At 37.9% G+C, this 20,536-nt stretch overlaps 1 protein-coding gene across 3 annotated transcripts in view; it reads left to right on the top strand.

Annotated features, from left to right (window-relative positions):
* The window catches only part of RPS6KA5 (ribosomal protein S6 kinase A5), a gene marked incomplete at its 5' end in the record, with an annotated part of 78,343 nt that overhangs the window by 20,676 nt on the left and 37,131 nt on the right, over positions 1–20,536 (top strand). The window contains 3 exons of one of the 3 annotated variants that reach the window (XM_084270602.1): positions 1,967–2,185; positions 5,919–6,034; positions 6,763–6,870. In XM_084270602.1, coding sequence (XP_084126728.1) covers positions 1,967–2,185; positions 5,919–6,034; positions 6,763–6,870 — 443 coding nt within the window. Of the gene's footprint in view, positions 1–1,966; positions 2,186–5,918; positions 6,035–6,762; positions 6,871–20,536 lie in introns of those variants that run through there. The other 2 variants (XM_084270603.1, XM_084270604.1) reach the window with 2 other exon arrangements.

Below are 20,536 nucleotides of genomic sequence, written 5' to 3'. Positions count from 1 at the left end.
GCAGTTTTCTGTCTCTGGTGATGGCTTAAGGAGAGGCATACAATGGTAGTGAACTTGTAGCAGCCTGCAGTTTGGGGTCTGCCTGAGCCAGAGATTCTCTTCTGTGTTTAGAAACATATGGTGTACTTTGCTCTCTCCCTCAAGGATTTATATAATCTTTTTGAACTCCTCTACATTTTTGATGTATGCAGCAGAATGTAACTGTTCTACACCTTAACCGCGTATTTGTGTGGTTTTGGCAGTTCTTAATCTTGATGCCTAATGTGTTCATTTGTTATCTTAGTTATTTTATTTCTATAAATAATGAAAAAATGTTCTTTACTTACCTTCACACAATTTTTGTTTAACTCTAGCATCTGCTTAAGTACTCTTTCAGGCTAAATAAAAAGTCTAAGTGTGTTTAGTTCTTAATAACTAGAAGAATTATGTTGTCCTTTTCTGTATACTGTTTTTTCTGATGGGAGGAAGAAGAGCTGGGCACAGAGGAGAGACTGAAGTAGTGTCCATCACTCAAGATGTGACCACACACAGATTTCATGCTACAGCATAAGTGATTTCTAGTTTTATGTTGAAGACTTGGGTGATTGTATTTGTGTCATTTATCCCCATCAGTACTTTTCTTGACGTACTGATCAAGCTTTTTTGGGTTACTACTAGTGATTTCTCATAGGGTTGTTTGTGGTAACTTTAGGTATTTTCCCCCCTCTGTTATAAAACTATGCATAATTAATTGTTGTCATTCTTCTTATGTGTCGCTCATTTACCTATCTGGAATTTAACTGACACTTTATTTTTCATCTGCTTAATATTTTGATGCCTTTTTCAGCAGTCTGCTTTCATTTCTGTTGCAATGGATAATTTACTAAACCAAGAAAATCATCTTCTTCACTGTTTATATATGATTGAATCAGGCAGGGTGAATTCTTTCATTAAAAAGCTGAATTTTTATGTTTAACTTTTTTGGGTTTTTGTCTGCTATTATAGCTCTTCATAAGAGGACCCCCTCTCTTTGCACCCATGATTGTTTAGTGCTTCTAAGACCCTTTTATAAGTGAGCTTGTTGAATATCTTGGAAATCTGTGTGTCAACCACATCGTTGTTCCTTCCTCCTGATTGCTATGAGCAGTTACTAATAGAAAGATATTACTATCTACAAAAGTAACAGTCTTTCACGTAGTACCCTGTTTATGTATCTACTAATTCCAACTTTTACTGTTTCTACTGGATGGCCTAGTAGAGGTATCAAATTTACTCACGTACAGTTCTTGGGAGTCCTTTTCATAAAAAAAAAACCTGTGTGTGTGCCACTTACTACTCCAGTATAGAGTGTATTTTTAACCACATATGCAAGCAAAATGCCTAGATTCAATAATGTCAAACCCTGGAAAGGCTACCTTTTGGTCTTGATGACTATTTTACTATTTGTACTCAGAAAACTTTTTTTAAAAGATAACTCTTCCAGCTTATTCTCACTTAAGTCAAGTAGGGGAGCTGCAGAAAGTTCCTTTGTACTGAGTACGGATGGGAAGAATCCATTGGCTTTTCTTTGTGTTTTGGAGCTTCAGTGGTATAAAGCCAGTAATGAAAAGCATACAAGTTGTGCAAATATGGTCAGACTACTCTGAGGGCAAGAAACCATCTTACTCCAAACTTTTCCTAAATTCTAGGCATGGGGGTTTAGGTAATTACAAAGGAAGAAATAATCAGCTTTGAAAATTGCTTTTAAAGACTGAACTTCTCTTTGTTTTTCCCCACTATAGCTGTGTTCAGTTGTGAAACTCATCTGGTTGAAAATTTCCTCAGAAAAAGTCAGTCTGAAACAAACAGACAAAGTGTTGTGGAAGATAATAGCCTGAATGGCTACTGTTTGCCATAACAACGTGTAACTGAAAATAATAATGGTATCAGCCAGACCTCTAGTGCCAGTTGGTGACTGTTTCTGGTTTTTTCTCTCCACTTGTTTAAGCCTATGGAAAAGTGTTCCTGGTACGGAAGGTAAGCGGCCACGACGCTGGGAAGCTGTATGCCATGAAAGTCCTGAAGAAAGCAACTATAGTTCAAAAAGCCAAAACCACCGAGCACACGAGGACAGAGAGACAAGTGTTGGAGCACATCAGGCAATCGCCGTTTTTGGTCACATTACATTATGCCTTCCAGACAGATACAAAGCTTCATCTCATTTTAGGTGAGTAGTTTTCAAGATTCAATATGCCAATGGAAAAAAAAAAACCAACCAAAACCCCTGCCCTTTTATCTCCTTAATGTTCTGTAAGGTTTTTGGTTTTTTTTTTTAATGTGGTCTGAAGTACTGTGTGTTTGGAGATTGCATGAGAGACCATAGGAAGTAAAATACTGTTCATCATCAACAGTGTCTGTGTGTGGTTTTCCTGTTTGAGCTTAGTGTGCTACTCTGACTTCAGTGACTTATGTACAGTAAAAATATATATATGACCATAATTACTTAAACCAAAGAAATATATTCTCAAATTTATGAAAATCAAAATTTCATCTCCTAGGTTTTTTAAACTGTTATGCATTATTTTTCTACAGATTTTCAGATAAACTGAAGTTTTTAATCTTTATCAATATGGACATTAAAGCAATTCAGCTTATTTTCTCTGTATGCTTCCTTTCCATCTGGCACAGAGGTTAGATGTAAGGTGGCATGACCAAACATGACTTTGTTATTGGGATTAGTTGGTTGGAAAGAAGAAAAAAGTAAGGGAATACTTTACAGATTGATTGCCTTTTAATTCAACATACTGCACGTTTCACTCTAAAAACAGGTTGTATGTTGTCCTCAGTGTATTTGAAATGTTGTCATCTGTCTGAGAGGACAGGGTTACTCACCTCTAAGATGACCAGTTGGTAGGTTGTTTAGCACTGAAATGCTGCAGACTGAAAAAATGTCAGTCAGGTCTTTTTCTCTGCTCATCCTGTGGGCAATGCCAGCTGAAGATGATTGTGCTTTCATATTGTTTCTGGACAAACTCCTTACAACACTGGAATCTGCAAGTTGTTGATACAGTTTCCTGCTTTAAAAAGCAGGTGAAAATACTTGATCGCTTTCTTGCTTTATGCATTGTGATAATTTCATTTGATAAATGAAAGTTACCAGTAAGTTTGGTAAATGTCCATTTGAGAGATGCTTGAGAATGGGGTATTGCATAGCAAGCCTTATTGCTACAGTCTTCATTCCACTTCTGCCTTCACATTTTGATGTGAAGCACCACATCTATTTCTATAGTGTTTGCAAAGACTTGATTGGGAACTTTCTTAAGATGTAACTTCCCTGTGTGCATATGTGTCTTCCCTACCGGGATCTTTATTCAGGGTAGTAATGTTTTGGGGAGAGATGCCAAGATCAAGTATTCACAGAATCACAGAATTGTAGGGGTTGGAAAGGACCTCAAGAGATTGAGTCCAACCCCTGACTTTTTGCTTTGGTCCCCAATTTCATTGCCTTTTTAGAGTCCTGTGAAGGATTTTTCCTGATAGTGAGGAACACTTCTGGAGCTGGAAAAAAGTATTAAAATCAACTCTAAGCCTTGCTGCTTCCGGAAACATTTGCTGCCAAAACTTTTTGTTGTGAAGCCATTTGATCTTTCATGTTTAAATTTTTGGGTGTTGAGGCAACTCAAAATCACACATCTCTGTGCTGGAAGTAGAGCTTGTTCATAAGACTTGGTACCCTTCTAAGTTTAGAAATATTTCTACCTTTCAGGTCAGCAGCAAATTTTGTGTGTGTTTGGTGTATAAGATGTATTTGTGAGAAAATTACAATTAATTTTTAAAGACTGCTCACAGCATTATTTGAAGAAGTTAGTGATCCTTTAATTGAAGTGCAAGTTTGGCAATTCTTTTTTGCTTTTAAAGGTTTATTTAACCTTTAACAGGCCGATTTAGACATTAATAAAATTTTATTAATACTATATGAACCTATACCCCTGACAGTTCTTAGGAGGGTGTTTTATATGCATATCTTCGTTTCAATGAGGAACTCAAGCTTACATGGACCATTCACTAGATTCCTTTTGAAAACTGTTGTAAGGATTTTTACAAATTTCTCTGACTAGGACATTACAGAAATAGGTAGAATATTGTCACAGATAAGGTAATGCTAAAGAGAAAAATAAATAATTAGAAATACATTAATAGTTGTGGGATTCATTGATGTAAACATATGATAGTTAAGATTTCATAATTTATTCAGTTATTGATTAATAATCTGTGAAAACAATTCAAAAGACTAAATGAGAAAAAATGTGAACGTGTATTATATTATAGTATCATTCTTGATATCCAGATATTTTTTGTTAAAATGCGGTTTAGATTCTATTAGAAATAAAGTAAACCAAACAAAAAAAAACCACACCTCAAGTTGATGAAGTTACCTAAAAATAAATACATAGTAATAGAGCAATTTAGGTGACAAGGATAATTAGAAGGCCAGAAAAACCTCATACACAAAGGGAAAATTAAAAGCTTGACATAATATTCTTGTAAAAGTCAAAGAATAGGGAGCATGTTAGTTCTGACGAACACTACGTTGCAGACTGGGCATATGCCCACCAGAGCACAATGTTCAGATGATGTTTAAGGTAGGAAATGAAAAGCTGATGAGTAATTTTTAGGGGTTTTGATTTGGTCCTTACTTTTCCATGACATCTGCATTAATCCAGTCTCAGAATTCATTTGGGTCCAGAAAGGTCCCTTTTTTCCTTTAGTGGAAAATGGGAAATAAAGGGGGTTTAAAAAGGTCTTTTAATGACTTTTTGTAGTGGCCAAAAACCTCTTCTACCTAACATGGCCTAAAGCTGCTTTATAATTCAACTGGGCTGCACACCCTCCCTAACAAAAATACCACAAATATTTGTTGCAAGTTTTCATGTCTTACTATGTAAATTTCATGTCTCAGAGGCTTTTAATTTTTGGGGAAACCAGTCTCAGCCACTGTTTTTTTGCCTAAATGAACTTGGCATGTGAGCAAAATGTCACTTCTGTTTCGGGAGGTTTTAGAATTGCATTCTCAGTGCAGTGTTTGATACGGTTCTCCACGCTGTCAGAGTACATAGCTGTGTGTATTGAGGCTGGAGCGAGTGCAGACATGCAGCTGCAGTTCTGCCAGATTGCCAGAATACAGGGTTTGGAGTTCATTCAAGTTTTCAGTTTGACTTTAAGCGATGATTGAAAGAACAGTGTACTGTATCCATGTAAGTATCAGTTCTAGACAGATTGTCACACAATGTTAACTGACCAGTATTTTAAAAAGCCAACAAACTGAACTGGCAGATGGAGTTTCTCTTGAAGTAACTGATATTCCTTTCTCCCACCATCCCCACCCCCCCCAGTGCTGTGTGTGTCAGTAGTGCATTTGATCTAGCACCAAGAATCTGAAGGCTGATTGTCTCATTGGGCTGTGGTTAGTGTTATAACCAGATTAGAATTAGGCTTGTTCTGCCACTCCTCTGGCAGCTTTGGCTTGTATCTGTCACGTTCCTTAAAATGGTGTCTGGAAATTCAGTCGTTACCTCTTGCTAAATTAGCAGTTCTGATTAGAAATACTTTAAAGACTTGTTTGTTATCTTTTTTTTTCTCCAAGATTAGAACACTGAGTATTTAGGGTTTTGGTTTTTTTTTTTGGAAGAAGAGAGGAGGAATGTGGGTTATTTTATACTTGATTATATTTTTTTCATATGCTTACTGATCTAAATGAATAAAGTTGTGTTCTTCCATCAGTCCTCTATGAAGGAAGTTGCATATTGTACATGATAAAATATTACTGAATTACAAAAAAGTAAAAGCATCTCATCCTAGAACATCTTATTAAATAACCTGCAAAGTATCTATTAATATCCCAATAAGAAAATTAAGTTGTCATAATGTGAAATTATAAGGTTCTTTATTCTACTTTTTAGACTATATAAATGGAGGAGAATTATTTACTCACCTTTCACACAGAGAGAGATTCTCAGAAAATGAGGTGCAGATTTACATTGGGGAAATCGTTTTGGCACTCGAACATCTCCACAAGGTAAAGTGATTATTTTTATTGATGATTCTGTGGAACTATAACTGTATTCTCTTCTCATGTAAAGTTAGTGAGAACTACTTTATAGATTGTTTTAAATTCAAAATAGCAATGGGGCATGAGCTGTGTGATTGGAAATACTTCCCAATGAGATGTCTATTCATGAGCACCAGATTAAGGCTACAAATTTTTATCTACAGCTTGAAGAGTGGTGTTACTGACAAATGATTGCTAATTTTTAGCAATCCTTTTGAAATGGTATATGTCAGTAAAATCACTTTGTAGTCAACACGAACAGTGTTTGGATTGTTCAGTTGTCCTTCTTTTAATACAGCTAAACGTGAGCATTCTGAAATTTTGGTGTACCTGTAGATACGAACAGTGTTTCAATTTTCACAGGTAGATTTGTAAACTGTTAGAAAGCATGTATGTATGGTTGAGAACATACTGCAGAAGCACCTGTTTTAACTGAATTTTGCACTCAGCAGCAAGTATTCTGTCACCTTTAGATTCAAAGGATATAGTATGTCCTTCAAACAGTGTGATTTGTGAAAAATTTTAAGTTGCTCAAAGTTACTTCTTTGAAGGTGCTTTAAAACTGTTACCTTTCAGGTGCAACTTTCAGGTCTCAGATTACCTTAGTAATGGGAATTTTCCTAGCTGCTTGTTTAAATGCATGGGACAGTGGCTTTTTGTGCTTACATTGATTTGGAAAAAATCTTTCTTTGCAGTTGGGGATTATATATCGGGATATAAAACTTGAGAATATTCTCCTTGATTCTGATGGCCACGTGGTGCTGACAGACTTTGGTCTGAGTAAGGAGTTTCTTACTGATGAGGTGAGTATTTGAATCTCCAGTAAGTGTGGACAGGATCCAGCAAGATCTCTTTCGGTCTCATTGAAATCAGAAACACATTTGAGAGGAGAGGAAAAACTGCCTTCTAGGCCTGGACTTCGTAGAACAAAATCCAGTTTTACTGGGTTTTGAGCTTTCAGTTCATTGGTCTTTGGCCTGCTATTGTTGTCAGACATTTTTGTCTGTTCTAGTTTTCCCTGAGATGCCTTCCTGTTCCTTCCTGCTGCCCTTTATGTCAAAACTGGGAGATCCGCATAAGCCTGGGACCCACTTCTGTTACAGTTTTCAGATGCCTTTTAAAAAATGCTTGACTGTGCCGATACTTTGCAGTGACTAGGCAAATGGTATGCTATGACTTGCCTTTATGCTAGTAATGTATTATTATCTTGTCTCTTTCTCATGTCTTTGTGTCACTTTTGATAAGATTAATTGCAAGCTTTTAGGATAAAAGCTTATCTCTTATTAAATATGTGTATAGGCCTTAACATAGTGATCTCTGACTGTTGACATGAGCTGTTAATTATTTGGAAGGTACAGTTTTATCTCAAAAAATGTGTTTTAGATTTCAGAAAGTCAAATTGCACAGGACTTCTGAGAGAATTTCAAAATGGCTATTTTTTGTCTTTCACTTTAGGTATCAGAGATATTGAAATCTGCAGATCTAAAAGCCTTTGTTAAAGGGATCAGAGGGGTTTTCTAAAAATAGATGACTTGTAGTTTCCTCTAGAATATTTGCATTTTAAATAAAGTCTGATAGGATTTGAGAAGTACCATTTTAAGAGATATGAAATGTAACTTTCTGAAGCATGGCAATACAGCAGATAATGTCAGTCTATTCCTTTTAAATTAGTGTGAAACCAAAAGGAGGTCCAACTGCCCAAGAGATTAGGAGCAGATTGCGAGACCATTGCAAGAGAGGAAGTAGAGAGATGCACATTTCAGCGGGAAGGAATGATAGCGAAAGGTGTTGCTAGGAAGAGTAGGACCTGCTTAGAGTTACGGGAGCAGCTGTGATGGGCACGGGAAACAAGGTACATGGAATAGTGCTGCTGCACTTGTGGGAGAGAAAGGGAGCAGTCTTCCAGCCTTTTCTTCAAAGTTGAAATAATCTGGAATCTTCTCTGTAGTAAGGGTGTCAGAATGAATCAGGGCCGCTTTTCAGTCTCACGCCAGATGGTTTTAAGAAATAGATCTCTTCTGTGCTCACCTTTAGGATGTCATTTACAAGCAGTAAAAGGAAAGGGGAGAACTTTGATAAGCATCAGAGGTGTCTGTTTGCTTTTCCCATACTCTGAATCAGATTCTTTAGTCATTCAATAAAGCAGTCTTGCTGCTCTAACACTGAACACGCATTCCTCTGATTCTAATCCATTCTGTTTTCAGTGTATACCTCAGAAATCTCTTTATTTAACAATATTACTTTTCCTCTTATTCTCCTCCACATTTTGTATTTGTCTTCCCTGTTAAGAAAGCTCAATATTTTTAGTGGTTTCTTTTTTAGGGACAAAAGTAATTTCAATTGTATTGTTTGCTTTCAAAATCTAAAAAATTGCATTTGACTACAGTTTTCATGTGTGCTATTGTAATTTAGCAACTGAAATTAAACATGATTAAAATGACCCACTTGCACATAGAAGTTGGCATTTCATATTTTACTCTCTGTAGACAATTCAGCTACTACTAGAACACTATGATTTATATTACAAAAGACACATGTGAACCAATGTATTTAAGAGGTAAGAGTTGCCTGTATAACTGCATAATTTTTCTATCTGTTTTCGTGCTCATTGGGTAGCACTTCCAAATACAATTACACAAAGCACAAGTCAGATAAAAGTGTAGCATTAGCAATTTCAGACCTTTGCCATTAAAAAAGTATACCTACATGAATGGAATTTATTCACATGATACCCCTCTTTGGATTGTATTTTCTGAAACAAGATATATTTAGGTTGTTATTAAGAATGTATAACAATTAGCAGCAAATACAAGCATGCTATGTTTAAAGTTTTTGACAGAGAGAACTTCTATTTATGCATTTTGGAGGCATTGCAGTTAGGTATCTTTGCTAGGAAGCACCATAGTTCAATGTTTTTGCTATTGCTGCTTTAATCTGGAAATATTTAACAGCCATCAGGTACCTGAGCAAGTATAGAATCTAAATTGCTTTATAATAAATAGAATGTGTTACTTCTTGACTGTAATAACTCTAGCAGGTTGTGATGGGAAACTGCTTTTCCTAAGCACTGAGTGAAAGAAAGCAAATGCATGTGATTTCTAGGAAAACAGAAAGGTATTGACTTCTGACGCTACTGAAACAGGAGTGAAGACTGAGTTGTCAAGTGTCCTCTTTGTTTTACAGTTATGTGAAAGTGCTTATAACATGAAAGAATTACAAATCCAAGCTGAAAGCAGTGCAGTTCTAAGAGCTCTAAAGCATTTTATACTACTGTTTTGCTGAAAAGTGAAATTTGTTTTGTACAAGTGAAATGGCAGTCTGGTTTTGCCTTTATTTTTATGATGCAGTTTGTATGCTTGTATTTGCTTGCAAAAAGTAGTAGTAACCTGTCTGGAATAAATTAGTGGAATAAAAATTAATTTTCACATAGTATAGATCAGTATCACAAAGTATTTAGGTATGAAACGACTCCTGATATTCAAATTTTATTTACTTCCTCATGAAGACCTACCCATTCTAACCAAAGAATGAGTTGGATATTCCTAATCAAAATCAATAATACCTTTTTTTAGTATTAAGTTTTATAGCACTTGCATTCTTAACATTTCTTGTGATGAATTTAAGGCCAGTCTTTCTGATTTTTAACTCAACCCAATTGCAAAGAAAATTGGGGTAAAAGACACTCTTTACCCTTATACTTTCATGCATCTCAGTTGAGTTCCTTTCTAACTGGGATATAGCTTGTATTTGCACATTACATTAATACAAATTGTTACTGGGGGTGTGAGGAATTGATAGGACTGACAGACTTGGTATTGAAACTTCTGCAATGCTGCTTTGCTCGTCACATAAACGCAACCACTTTGGTGTTGCTATTTTTTTGCCTTTTCTTACCAAGACTCATCATGCATTTCATTTACCTTTTTAAAAAGCCACAAACCTGTAATTATTCCCCTTTTTTGCCATTTTATTTCTTCTGTAGTATCTTTATCTTGCAGATTTGTGTTTTAGGCATATTTTCATCTTATCTCATTAATAGCTGTGTGTGTATGCTGGAATTGTTTTGGTTTGGTTAATGTCTGTTTAATGTCATCAGGTGTGGTCTTAATATAAAAATAAAGATTAAAATTACTACTTCAATTGAAAGTATTTTTTCCCCTCTCATTTTCTTAATTCTGTAACCACACTAAAAAAATGATACTTTGTGATATATGGAGATCTTTAGATCTCAGAAAAAATTATTGAATATATTAGATGAATTAGTGTAATAGTGGTCTATTGGACCATGCATAACAATTAATATTTTTCTTGTTAATTAAATCCCATGGAGTACACTCCTTTCAAGAGTATAGTGAAATGCTCAGTTCCTCTGGATTGGTACATGTCTTCTGCATTAGCTTCAGTTTGGTTTGAAGTTTTTGTGTTTGCTTAATGAAGTTAAAAATAAAGTAGTAAAAACTGAAATATGTCAGTGCTCAAATAATCTATCTGAGAGCACAGAAATATCTTAGTAATAAATAAGAGTAGATATTTTGTATGAAAATGATTGAATTGTAATCTAAGTCACTTGGATGGATATCTGTGTACTCATTTCTTTAGAATGAGCAGTTCAGGTACGTTACTGTGTTTCCATCTGAAAATCTCTTTATCTGAGTTATAAATTCAGTTCTGTCAGATGCTTTTCACTGTTGAATGCTGTTTGGTTTTGTGTATTAGCTGGTTTTAAAATTTGGAAAATGATAAAATGGTGGTTAGTCCACTATAGATTTTGGTAAAAGAAGTAGGAACACTTTTGTATACACTCCTGGAGCAGTTTAATGATAGTCCAGAATAGAAGGAAGTGACTACAGCTTGACTCGTTAGTGCTGTGTGAACCATCGTCTCACATGGTAGATTAGCTGTGCATTTAACTTTGAGAGTCTTAGTAATTGTCCAATTAAAGTGATAACGTCTGATCTTTGAAATGTGATCCTCTGAACACTGAGCATTCTTTTATGCAGGTGAGTTGGAATGGTCCATGCAGCAGATGACTGTTACTGAATCTGCTTGCGTGTTAGTTAAAGAATTGGTCAGTGCTGTAGACAGCGCAGTTATAATGACCAGGTTTACACTTCTGCAAGGAGGAAAGATTAAGAAAGAGTAAACTGAATAGTGAAGTTAGTCTGCAGAAGTGAACACTGGTTAGATCTGTGTGGAAAATAGTCATTATTTCCCTTATTTTGGAAAAGAAAATGAAACAATGGCAAAACCTCCCAAGAGGTTTTTTCAGTGCTTATCACAAAGATGATTGTGCTTTCCCAGCATGGACCAGTAATGTGAAAGACTGGAGCACAGAATACATCCTGCCAAGATTTAATGCCACAGTCTCAAAGTGCAATTGAGAATCTTTGAATGCCAGATCATGATTTCTTACAGGGACTGTTTTAAGGTTATTATTTTCTTACTGTAGTATACCACTTACAGAATCACATTTTGGGAGGAAATACTGATCTGTGTGTTAAATAACCTGGTACCTTCTAGTGGATCTTAATATGCTAGTAATATGATGCTAGTCAATTTTGGAAAATTCTGTTTTCCAAGGGAAAGAAAGTAGCTTTTTGAGGGTAGATGCTGCTGTCCTCATTACTCTATTCTTTTTTCTTTCTTTTCTTCTTCACACATTTACTTTTTTTTTTCCTCTTGCATTGCTGTGGATACTTTAGCTTCATTGAAACTTGGGCAACCAGGTATGAAAAACTGACATGACAGAGATTCATGGTCATGTGAAAATGAATTTAGAACCAAATGGGTTGCATTTAAGCAATTGAGTCCACTCCTACTCCCCTACCTTTTGTAACTGGTGCTCTCTGATCTTGGAAATGCTTATTTGGCATCTCCTATGCATTTTTTTCTTCTTTTTTAAAAATAAATTTTTGAAGGCTTCCAGTGGCAGCTGGTAGAATTATTCCAACAATTAGTACTCTTTTGGCTTTATTTGAAGAAAGAGATTTTTTTCAGGTCTTGCTTTGTATACCATTTTTTATCTTTTGGTTCTGTTACTTCACTCTCCTCAAAAGATGATGTTTTAGAAAACAAGTCTTCCAAAAATTGGGATTTTGAGAAGAACCTAGTACAAAACGTTCGTCTGGGATGGCAGTGGTACATACTTGCATTCCTCCCACACAATGTGCTGTTTCTGAATTTTTTTGCCTGCAGAACCAAGACTTTTGTTTTCTTTTTCTCTCAGTTATTTGTTTTGCAAATCCATTATCAGGATCTGGTTTAAAGAACTCCTTGCAGAGTTGCGATTGCATTGCACTGTGAAAACAAATGCAGCTGTTGTATAAATCTGTGAAAATGGTGTCTTGAACCTCCACTCAAAATTGGATGAGACCAATGAGCCTTGTTCTGAGTTGTTTTGCGGTCACAGCTGTAGAGGTTGCATGTATCTTGCTGTCACTTTCAAGTGCCTGTTCTGATGGCAGATGCTGGCAGGCAAATTTCACTACTGCTTGAAAAATTCAGTAGCCTTACTCCATGTCTGTTTGGGGGGGTGGGGAGGGGACATGAGGCATAGTAACTATAGCAGGGTATTTTGACTTAACTGGCTTCTTCAAGTAGAAACAGCCACCAGGACAGGATTTTTAATTAATTTCAGATAACCTTATAAATTTTGATTTTATCAGTTCTTGAGATTACATTTCAAACTAGTGGACCTTTGATCTGCTGTATTGCAACTGTTCTGGTACTAGTCTGAACCTTTACTTTCTTACTACAACCTGCATTATAATTTTGTTGATTGCAGCAAAGCAGTCTAGTGCAGCACTGAACACTTTCCTGTCTTTGTTCTTCCTTTCTATCCCTTCAGAGATAATGGTTTTGGTCCTGAGTAGGTTACAAGTACAGAAACAATAGTGTTCAGCTGGGTAATCTTTTGGGTGAAGCTGTACTCTTTCTTATGTGGAAAGCTTAATTATCTAGGGTTACGTCAGGGTGATATGACCAAAAAGGTTCCCAAAAGAATTCAAATTGAAAGAGGAAAAATAAACTGAGGGAAAAATGAAGGAACTAGTCATTCTGGCATGCATTTTGTTGGAACAGGGTTTTTGTTTTTCTTTTTTAAATCTCTATCACATTTTTGAATCATGAGAGGGCTTTTCTGACAATTTTCATATGCCTCCTTAAATTGATGCTATAATTATTGTTGTTGTATTTAAATGCTGAAGAATGTTACATACCTGATTTCTATGGAAATGGGTTTTTTTTTCTTGGTGTATCTTTATTTTTGAGGTAAGTACCAATAAAACCCTTCCCAGCTAAGATGACCTATAAGATTCACTGAAGTTACGAAGCCTGTTTCTATATGGAATGTGGGCTTTTTGTTCTTGTGATTTTTCCTGAAATGCAAAATCCACTCAGCAGTTCAGCACATTAATAGCACCTCTGTGACATTGCCTCTGCAGCATGGCAAGTAAATTGGTATTTATTATACTTTTTTTTTGATTTATCCTATGGTCCTGGTTTTGTCCTTAAACTTACCAAGGGAACTCTTAATGGCTCGTTTACTCATCGAATCATAGAATATCCCTGAAAGGGACCCGTAAGTATCATCAGGTCCAACTCCTGGCTCCACACAGGACCAGCCAAATCAGAGCATGTGACTGAGTGCATTGTCCAGACGTTCTTGAACTCAGTCAAGCTCAGTGCTGTGACCACTTCCCTGGGGAGCCTGTTCCAGTGCCTGACTACCCCCTTAGTAAAGAAACGCTTCATAATATCCAGCTTAAGCCTCCCCACCCCATTGCAGCTTCATGCTGTTCCCTCAGGTTCTATCACAGGTCACCAAAGAGAGGAGCACCTACCCCTTTGCTCCCCCTCATCAGGAAGCCATAAACTGTGATGAGGTCTCCCCTCAGTCTCCTCTTCTCCAGGCTGTACAAACCAAGGGACTTCAGCCACTTCTCCTAAGGCTTCCTCTCCAGACCCTTCATCATCCTTTTTCCCATCCTCTGGACACTCTCCAATATTTTTGTGTCCCTCTTGTACTGTGGCACCCAAAACTGCTCACAGTGCTCAAGGTGAGGCTGCAGCAGTGCAGGGTAGAGCAGGACAATCACCCCCTGGCCCAGCTGGTAATGCCCTGCTTCGTGTACCCCAGGATATGATTGGCAGTAGCTTATAGATAGTAGCTCTTAGATAGTTTGCTGATAGCTATGTATGAGATGCTGTGTGATACTGCTGAACTCCTAACTGCTGAAGTTCATCAGTCTTATAATCTGTTGGTAGAGGAACTGTGGTTCTTGACTGGTGTGCTAGGGAGCAGCAGGGTGTAAAGCTGTGTTAGTGTGAGCTGAGAGCTAAGGGTGACAGCAAGGCAGGCATGGATCAGTACACTCACTGACCAGTGGTGCAATCTCACAGTTGCCAAACAGGATGATCAGAGGAAGTCTAGTGGCAGTAAGACAGCTTACACAGCAGTCCTGTGGTTATCAGACAAACTTGTCATGACAGAGGGATGCTTGAGTCAAGCCAGGATTTGAAGCTGCTGGATCAGGATCAGTGAGGTATGTAGTCAGGTGCAGACCTACCTGCAGCACAGCTAACACAAGGATCAAGAATGGAAGCCTGAACTTAAGCCCCCAGATGAAGGTGGAGACCTCTGACAAGGTTCCACACAGGTTAACTCAGCTGCATTGCATCAGTGCTGGACCTGAGCACAGACATATTAACCCCTAGCACTGGGGGAGAGGTTGCAGAGCCTGTTGGTAAGTTCAGGGCTCTGACATGGCAGTTATCCTAGGAAAGTATTCACTGTTTATGCTTGTAGGAAAAAGCTTGGTTATGGCTTTTAGAAATCTAATTACATCTGCTCACAGCTGTACAAAATTAGCAACAATAATAATACTGTCCCTTGTATTCTAGAAATTCTGCTTTTTTGTTTTTTTACTTCTGATTGATGTTGTTTGCTATACTGATATAGTTGAGAGAGTGTCTAATTAATGCAACCTGGAAGTTAACTTTGGCTTTGACCTTTCTTTAACAAAGGAAGAAAGATGACTTTGGACTGAAAACATTTGTTTAAAGGTGTGAGCAGTTAAGGGAAGTAGTTTCAGTCCAGCATATTTCCCTGGGTTAGCCAAATGAAAAGCAACAGTGAGACTTCTCTAGCAGAGTATGCAGGCTGGCATCTGGTCATACCTAGAAGTGACCTACCACTTCTGGCATTTGAGGTGATTCAGAAATGGATTATATGCTGCTGTTGAAAGGACAAGAAAACAATGTAATTTCATAACCTGTGAAACTCTTCAGGTGGGTCCATACCTCTTAGTTAATTCTGAGTCTCCCTCCTGAATGTGGTAACATAATACAGTCTTCCTAACCTTTGGTGGCAGAATTTCTCTTAACTAATTACTTTTTTCCTCTGTGACCTCATAGAATGAATGACTCTTCTGTCAGTTTCCAAATATTCACTGGATAAATTATCAGACAGGACAGTTCAGTGTGTATTGTTTAGAGTGTTCTTCTTACTGAACAAAGAAATTGGTAGAACTGTAAAACAGAGGAGTCATTTGCATAGCTGAAGCTATTCCTGTTAAATACATACTGATGAATATACACACTGAGAAACTGCAGGTGCTTCACAAGCACATTAGCATTATTTTTCAAGAGGATTCACTACCTATTTAGCATGTTTTCAGTACTATTACCTCTTGCTGCTATTTCTAGTTATGAGTTGGAGGTTGCTTTTCTCCCTTGCCATCTTGAGTGAGACACTCTGTGGATGTGTAGCATGCAGGTTTCATTTGGGATGACTTGTTCATCACTGGGCTAAGTGTCACGCTCCTAGCCAGCTATCAGTTACAAGTATTTATATAAAGAGTATTGGGAGTTCTGCATGTGCAGCGTAAATTAGTGCCAGTAGCTGTTAAATATTGTAATACAAAGTTAGATACTGGGTGTCTTTTGGGACAGCATCACACTCCCAAGAATTTTTTTTTTTTACTAAAGGCCTTATGAGATGCTGGGGATGGCTCTGTGTTGTGGGAGCGGGTCGATGCTCATTGTGTGTTAGCTGTCACCACTGAACCTTCAAAGCAGAAGGGTGCAATCTATTAAAGAGTCTTTTGTTTGACCAGACTGACTTTTCTTCTGCTAGACTCCTGCATCTACTGTATAAGAAAGAGCAGGCTTCACCACACAAAGCTCAGACTATGTGAGAAGCAGCGTATGAGAAGTCATAGAAATTGTTCTGTGGGTTTCCTGTTCAGAATTTGTATGAAGCACTACTTAAGTAGAATTTTTCTTAGGTACAGTGTATTAATAATCATACTGCAAAAGGAAACAGTCATTAGAGGAATTTTGCAAGGCAGTTCTGGATTACTCTTAATATAACCTCGAAGTCTGTGACAATATCCAGCACACATCATAGCAGCCTTTCTGAAGGTACCAGAAATACCTAGGAAGGCAAAATTCTTTTGAAGAATCTGTTGCATTAAGTCCCCTTTCTTAGTTTTGTAAAGACTAATGAAACACTCTGTATGCCTGAAGATTTTTGTACATCGGGGAAAAGCGCCCTGACACAGTTGAAATGTGCTATCTGCCAGTTTCATGGAATGATAGAACTGTAGCATATCCTGAGTTGGAAGCAGCCCACAAGGATCATCGTGTCCAACTCCTGACTCCACATAGGGCCACCTAAAAGTTAGACCATGTATCTGGTTTTAAAGACTGTTTTCCAAATGCTTTCTCGAACACTGAGAGGCTTGGGCCCATGACTGCTTCCCTGAGGAGCTTGGTTGAGTGCTCGACCACCCTAGTAATTTTTTTTCCTAATATCCAAACTGAACTTCCCTTCATGCAGCTTAACCCATTCACTTGCTTCCTTACTACCAGACACCAGAGAGGAGAGATCACCACGTTTTCCTCCACTCACTATCATGGGAGTGTGATAGGTATCGATAAGGTTACCCCTACACCACCTCTACTCTTAGTTGAACAAAGTCATGCCCTGTAACCCTTTCATCATCTTTCTTGCCCTCCTTTGGATACATTCTAATACTTTTACATCCTTTTTGCGTAGCGGAACCTAAAACTGCACAGAGAACTTGGGGTCATGCTGGAGCAATGATGTGTATACTGGGATGATACAAGTAATCCCAAGTCTATAATTATCTGAAGGAGGGGATGCAGGGGGAATCAGCCAGCCCCTTTTCAGTGTCTGTGGGGACAGGACAAGGGGCAGTGGCTGCAAGTTGGAGCACAGGAAGTTCCACACCAACATGGGGAAGAACTTCTTCCCAGTGAGGGTGAGGGAGCCCTGGGACAGGCTGCCCAGGGAGGTGGTGGAGTCTCCTTCTCTGGAGAGATTCAAGACCCGCCTGGACGCCTATCTGAGTGATATGTCCTAGGGAGCTGCTTTGGCAGGGGGGTTGGACCCGATGATCTCTCGAGGTCCCTTCCAACCCCTACAATTCTATGATTCTATGATTTGCCAGCTGTTAGGTGCCTAATGCACCTAGGATACGGTTGGTCCCTTTTTTCCACCTTGGCACACTGATGACTCATAGTGAGTTTACCATCAATTGAAACCATCAATGCCTTTCTGTGGGGCTGTATTCCAGCCTCTTATTCCCTAATCTCTACATTGATCTCATTGAAGGAAAAAGCAACTGCCTCTGATTTCCTTATTACAGGTTGGTTAATATACCTAGGAAACATTAATGACTTCGAGGATGAAGGTTATCTTGTAATTTATGGTATCTAACAAACAATCATAAAATTGTGATATAAAAAGACTTACTCTTCATGAGAGAAGAAAATTTGGGATTTAAATGCTTCTGAACAACAATCAGGTTTGCAGATGTAAACCTTGTTTAAACTTGATATGCGCTTTGAGTACCTCCATCAGTAGTTAACCATTCCTCTTGTCTTGCTAGATCATAACATTTTGAAGCCTTCATAATGATGAGGTCTAATTAAGTGAATGAAGCAATTGAATTTGCCAAATAACAGGTATTGACAAGCATAGGAATCTCATAAGAATGTTGCTGAAATCTGTGGAAGAAGCCAGCCAAAACCTGTGTAGTAATTCTGGGTTTTTTCTGTGGGGAAAAAAAATGACAGGAACCAGTAAGTAATTCTTGTCTGGATTGGAGAATGTTTCAGTGGATTTGTGGAGAGTCTTTCCTGAGAGCAGTCTTGAATGCCTTCAGTGAGCATCTGTGTGGCTGCCTGGTTCCCTTCTGTTCCAATTACATCCTCTTGCTTGATGTGTCTAGGTGCTACTCAGTCACAGAGTTGTTGCCAGCAGATGAAATACGTGCCATCAGAGACTCTGATTCTTCAGCTCTAGAAGCTGGCTTTGTATTCTTTGGCTCAGCAGCACTTTGTGTTACTAGGTTTTGGTTTAATTGTCATTTTTTAATGTTGAATACACTAAAGGAGAAATTCTTAAGCAGTTTAATGACATTCCTAGAATATTTTATAGGAATACAGAATGAGAGGAATTGAAGTCCAAGCCAGTTCAATAGCTGAGCAGTGCCCTTTCCCTACTATTGTATAGTTTTTCTTTTCTTGAAATTCTTTCACTGAAAACGATGTACTAACCAAGCCTCCTGACCTTATCTTACCATCACTTCTATTACCAAGGCATTCCTATTGGAGAAAGCCTATACTACCAAAGGACTTTTAGAGAAGAGTATCATTGGGGTTTTTTTGGTTTGGTTTTTTTAAATTGCAAAATCAATTAAGGAGTCAAATATCATAGTTTGAAGGAATATTGTATGGTTTCAGAGTGTGTCATATCTCATGTCCCGGGTAATAGTCCAGCTCAGTTGAGATCAAAGAATTTATGTGTTAAGTACTTGGAGAACAGAAGCAGTCTGTTTTGTTTCAAAGGTGACCTTTCATGTAGTTGGAGAAGTGGGTCCTAATTGTAAATGCTGAAAAGAATGGCTTCAGTGAATACTTGGCTAATCCTCTGGCTAAAATTGCACAAAGACTGTTGTGAATAAAATAACTGTAGAATTGTTGGTTGAATGCAGTTCATCAAGTTGAAGTACTTCAAAAGCCATATATTTAAACTGTAAATAATATGGCTTTAACTGGCAGAATGACTGTCTTAAGACACTTGAGTGCTTTGCTTTCCATATCAGAATTCACACTTCGGAGGTAAAGTGACAAGTGCTCAAACTCTGAAGCGTTTTCCCAAAGCAGTGTTTGTATGGCAAATAAATGCTGCTCTTAGCTTGGTGCACACATGTAGAGCACTGTACTTGGAATGTGCCTCAGTACTGAGCCAGACACTCTAGATAGAGCACCTGCTTATTCTTTGCAGGTGTGGGTTTTCTTGTTTTGTTTTACCTGTCAGTGTTCTGTTAGCCAGCTTTATTGCAAGTCACCCTTTGCAGCTTCCATACCTCTGTAACCTTCCATGGTTTTGTTTGGGTGCTTTGCTTTGTGTGTTTTTGTTCCTGAGGCTTCTGAAACAAAAGCTTGTGGGTTCCTAAGACTTTGTTTGATCTTTGGTTTTAGTTTTGCTTCCTTTTTTTTTTTCCCCCCTCCAGTTCCCTTGGTCTGTCTTTTGTACAAACAGCCAATTTGGCAACAGATGTACCTGCAGAGGTCTAAACAGAAATCTTACTTTCTTTACTACTCAGCAGCAGCATACTGATGATACTACTGATGAAAGAGGCACTCAACACATCAGCTTTCGCCTGCTTGAGTCTTGAACCTTGCAGGGTGGATCATCTTCTTTTGCTCTGGGGCTGCTTTGGAGCTTCAAAAGCTGCTTTCTGTACTTTCCTTCAAGCTGACTTGAATGTGGTATCTGCTATGCTATGAGTAAGCATGACAATTGTAAGACGCACTTTACAATTACACACATCTCCATTTCCAGAGGGTATGGTTAATTTATTTGGAGTCCCTGAACTAATTATGTCCCCTGTTTACTGAAGGAGCTATAATACTGTGCAACAGTTGCTTGGATCTTGTCCTCTGCTCTAAGAAGCTTTTATATATATATATATATGAATACTAGTTTGGTCTTGACATTCAGACAGTTTTCTACCTGAGTGTTCCTAACAGAAGATGTCTTCAGCCAAGTATCAAAACACAGCTTGTTTCTCAGATGCAGATATTTGGGTGCATGTGATAAAACAATACAGGCCTTTATGCCATAGGTGTTGGGGAACACCCACCTGTTGCCTCTATTTCTTTGCCCAGCTCCATGCCCTTTTGATGTGTTAGGACATTGAATCAGACATTTTCAGTACATGTGGGCTGTAGAAGTTTTTTGTGACACTGGAAACTGACACTATCCTTCCAGCACAGTAACTTTCTTAATTCAGATATAGCGGAGTAGCCTGTAGCCCAGTAAGTTAGCTGCTGAAAGGCAGTTTGGCCCAGTAGAGATGAGCTTTTTAGGAGCGTGTTGTACATGTGATTCCTTGGCTTTCCTGAAGTTCCATCCCATTTCCATGGCTCACTTGG

Source organism: Gallinula chloropus (genome assembly GCF_964237585.1).
Source record: "Gallinula chloropus genome assembly, chromosome: 14".
NCBI classification, from domain to species: Eukaryota; Metazoa; Chordata; class Aves; order Gruiformes; family Rallidae; genus Gallinula; species Gallinula chloropus.
Note: the sequence above shows the minus strand (reverse complement) of the source record. Positions and strands in the feature narration are given on the sequence as shown.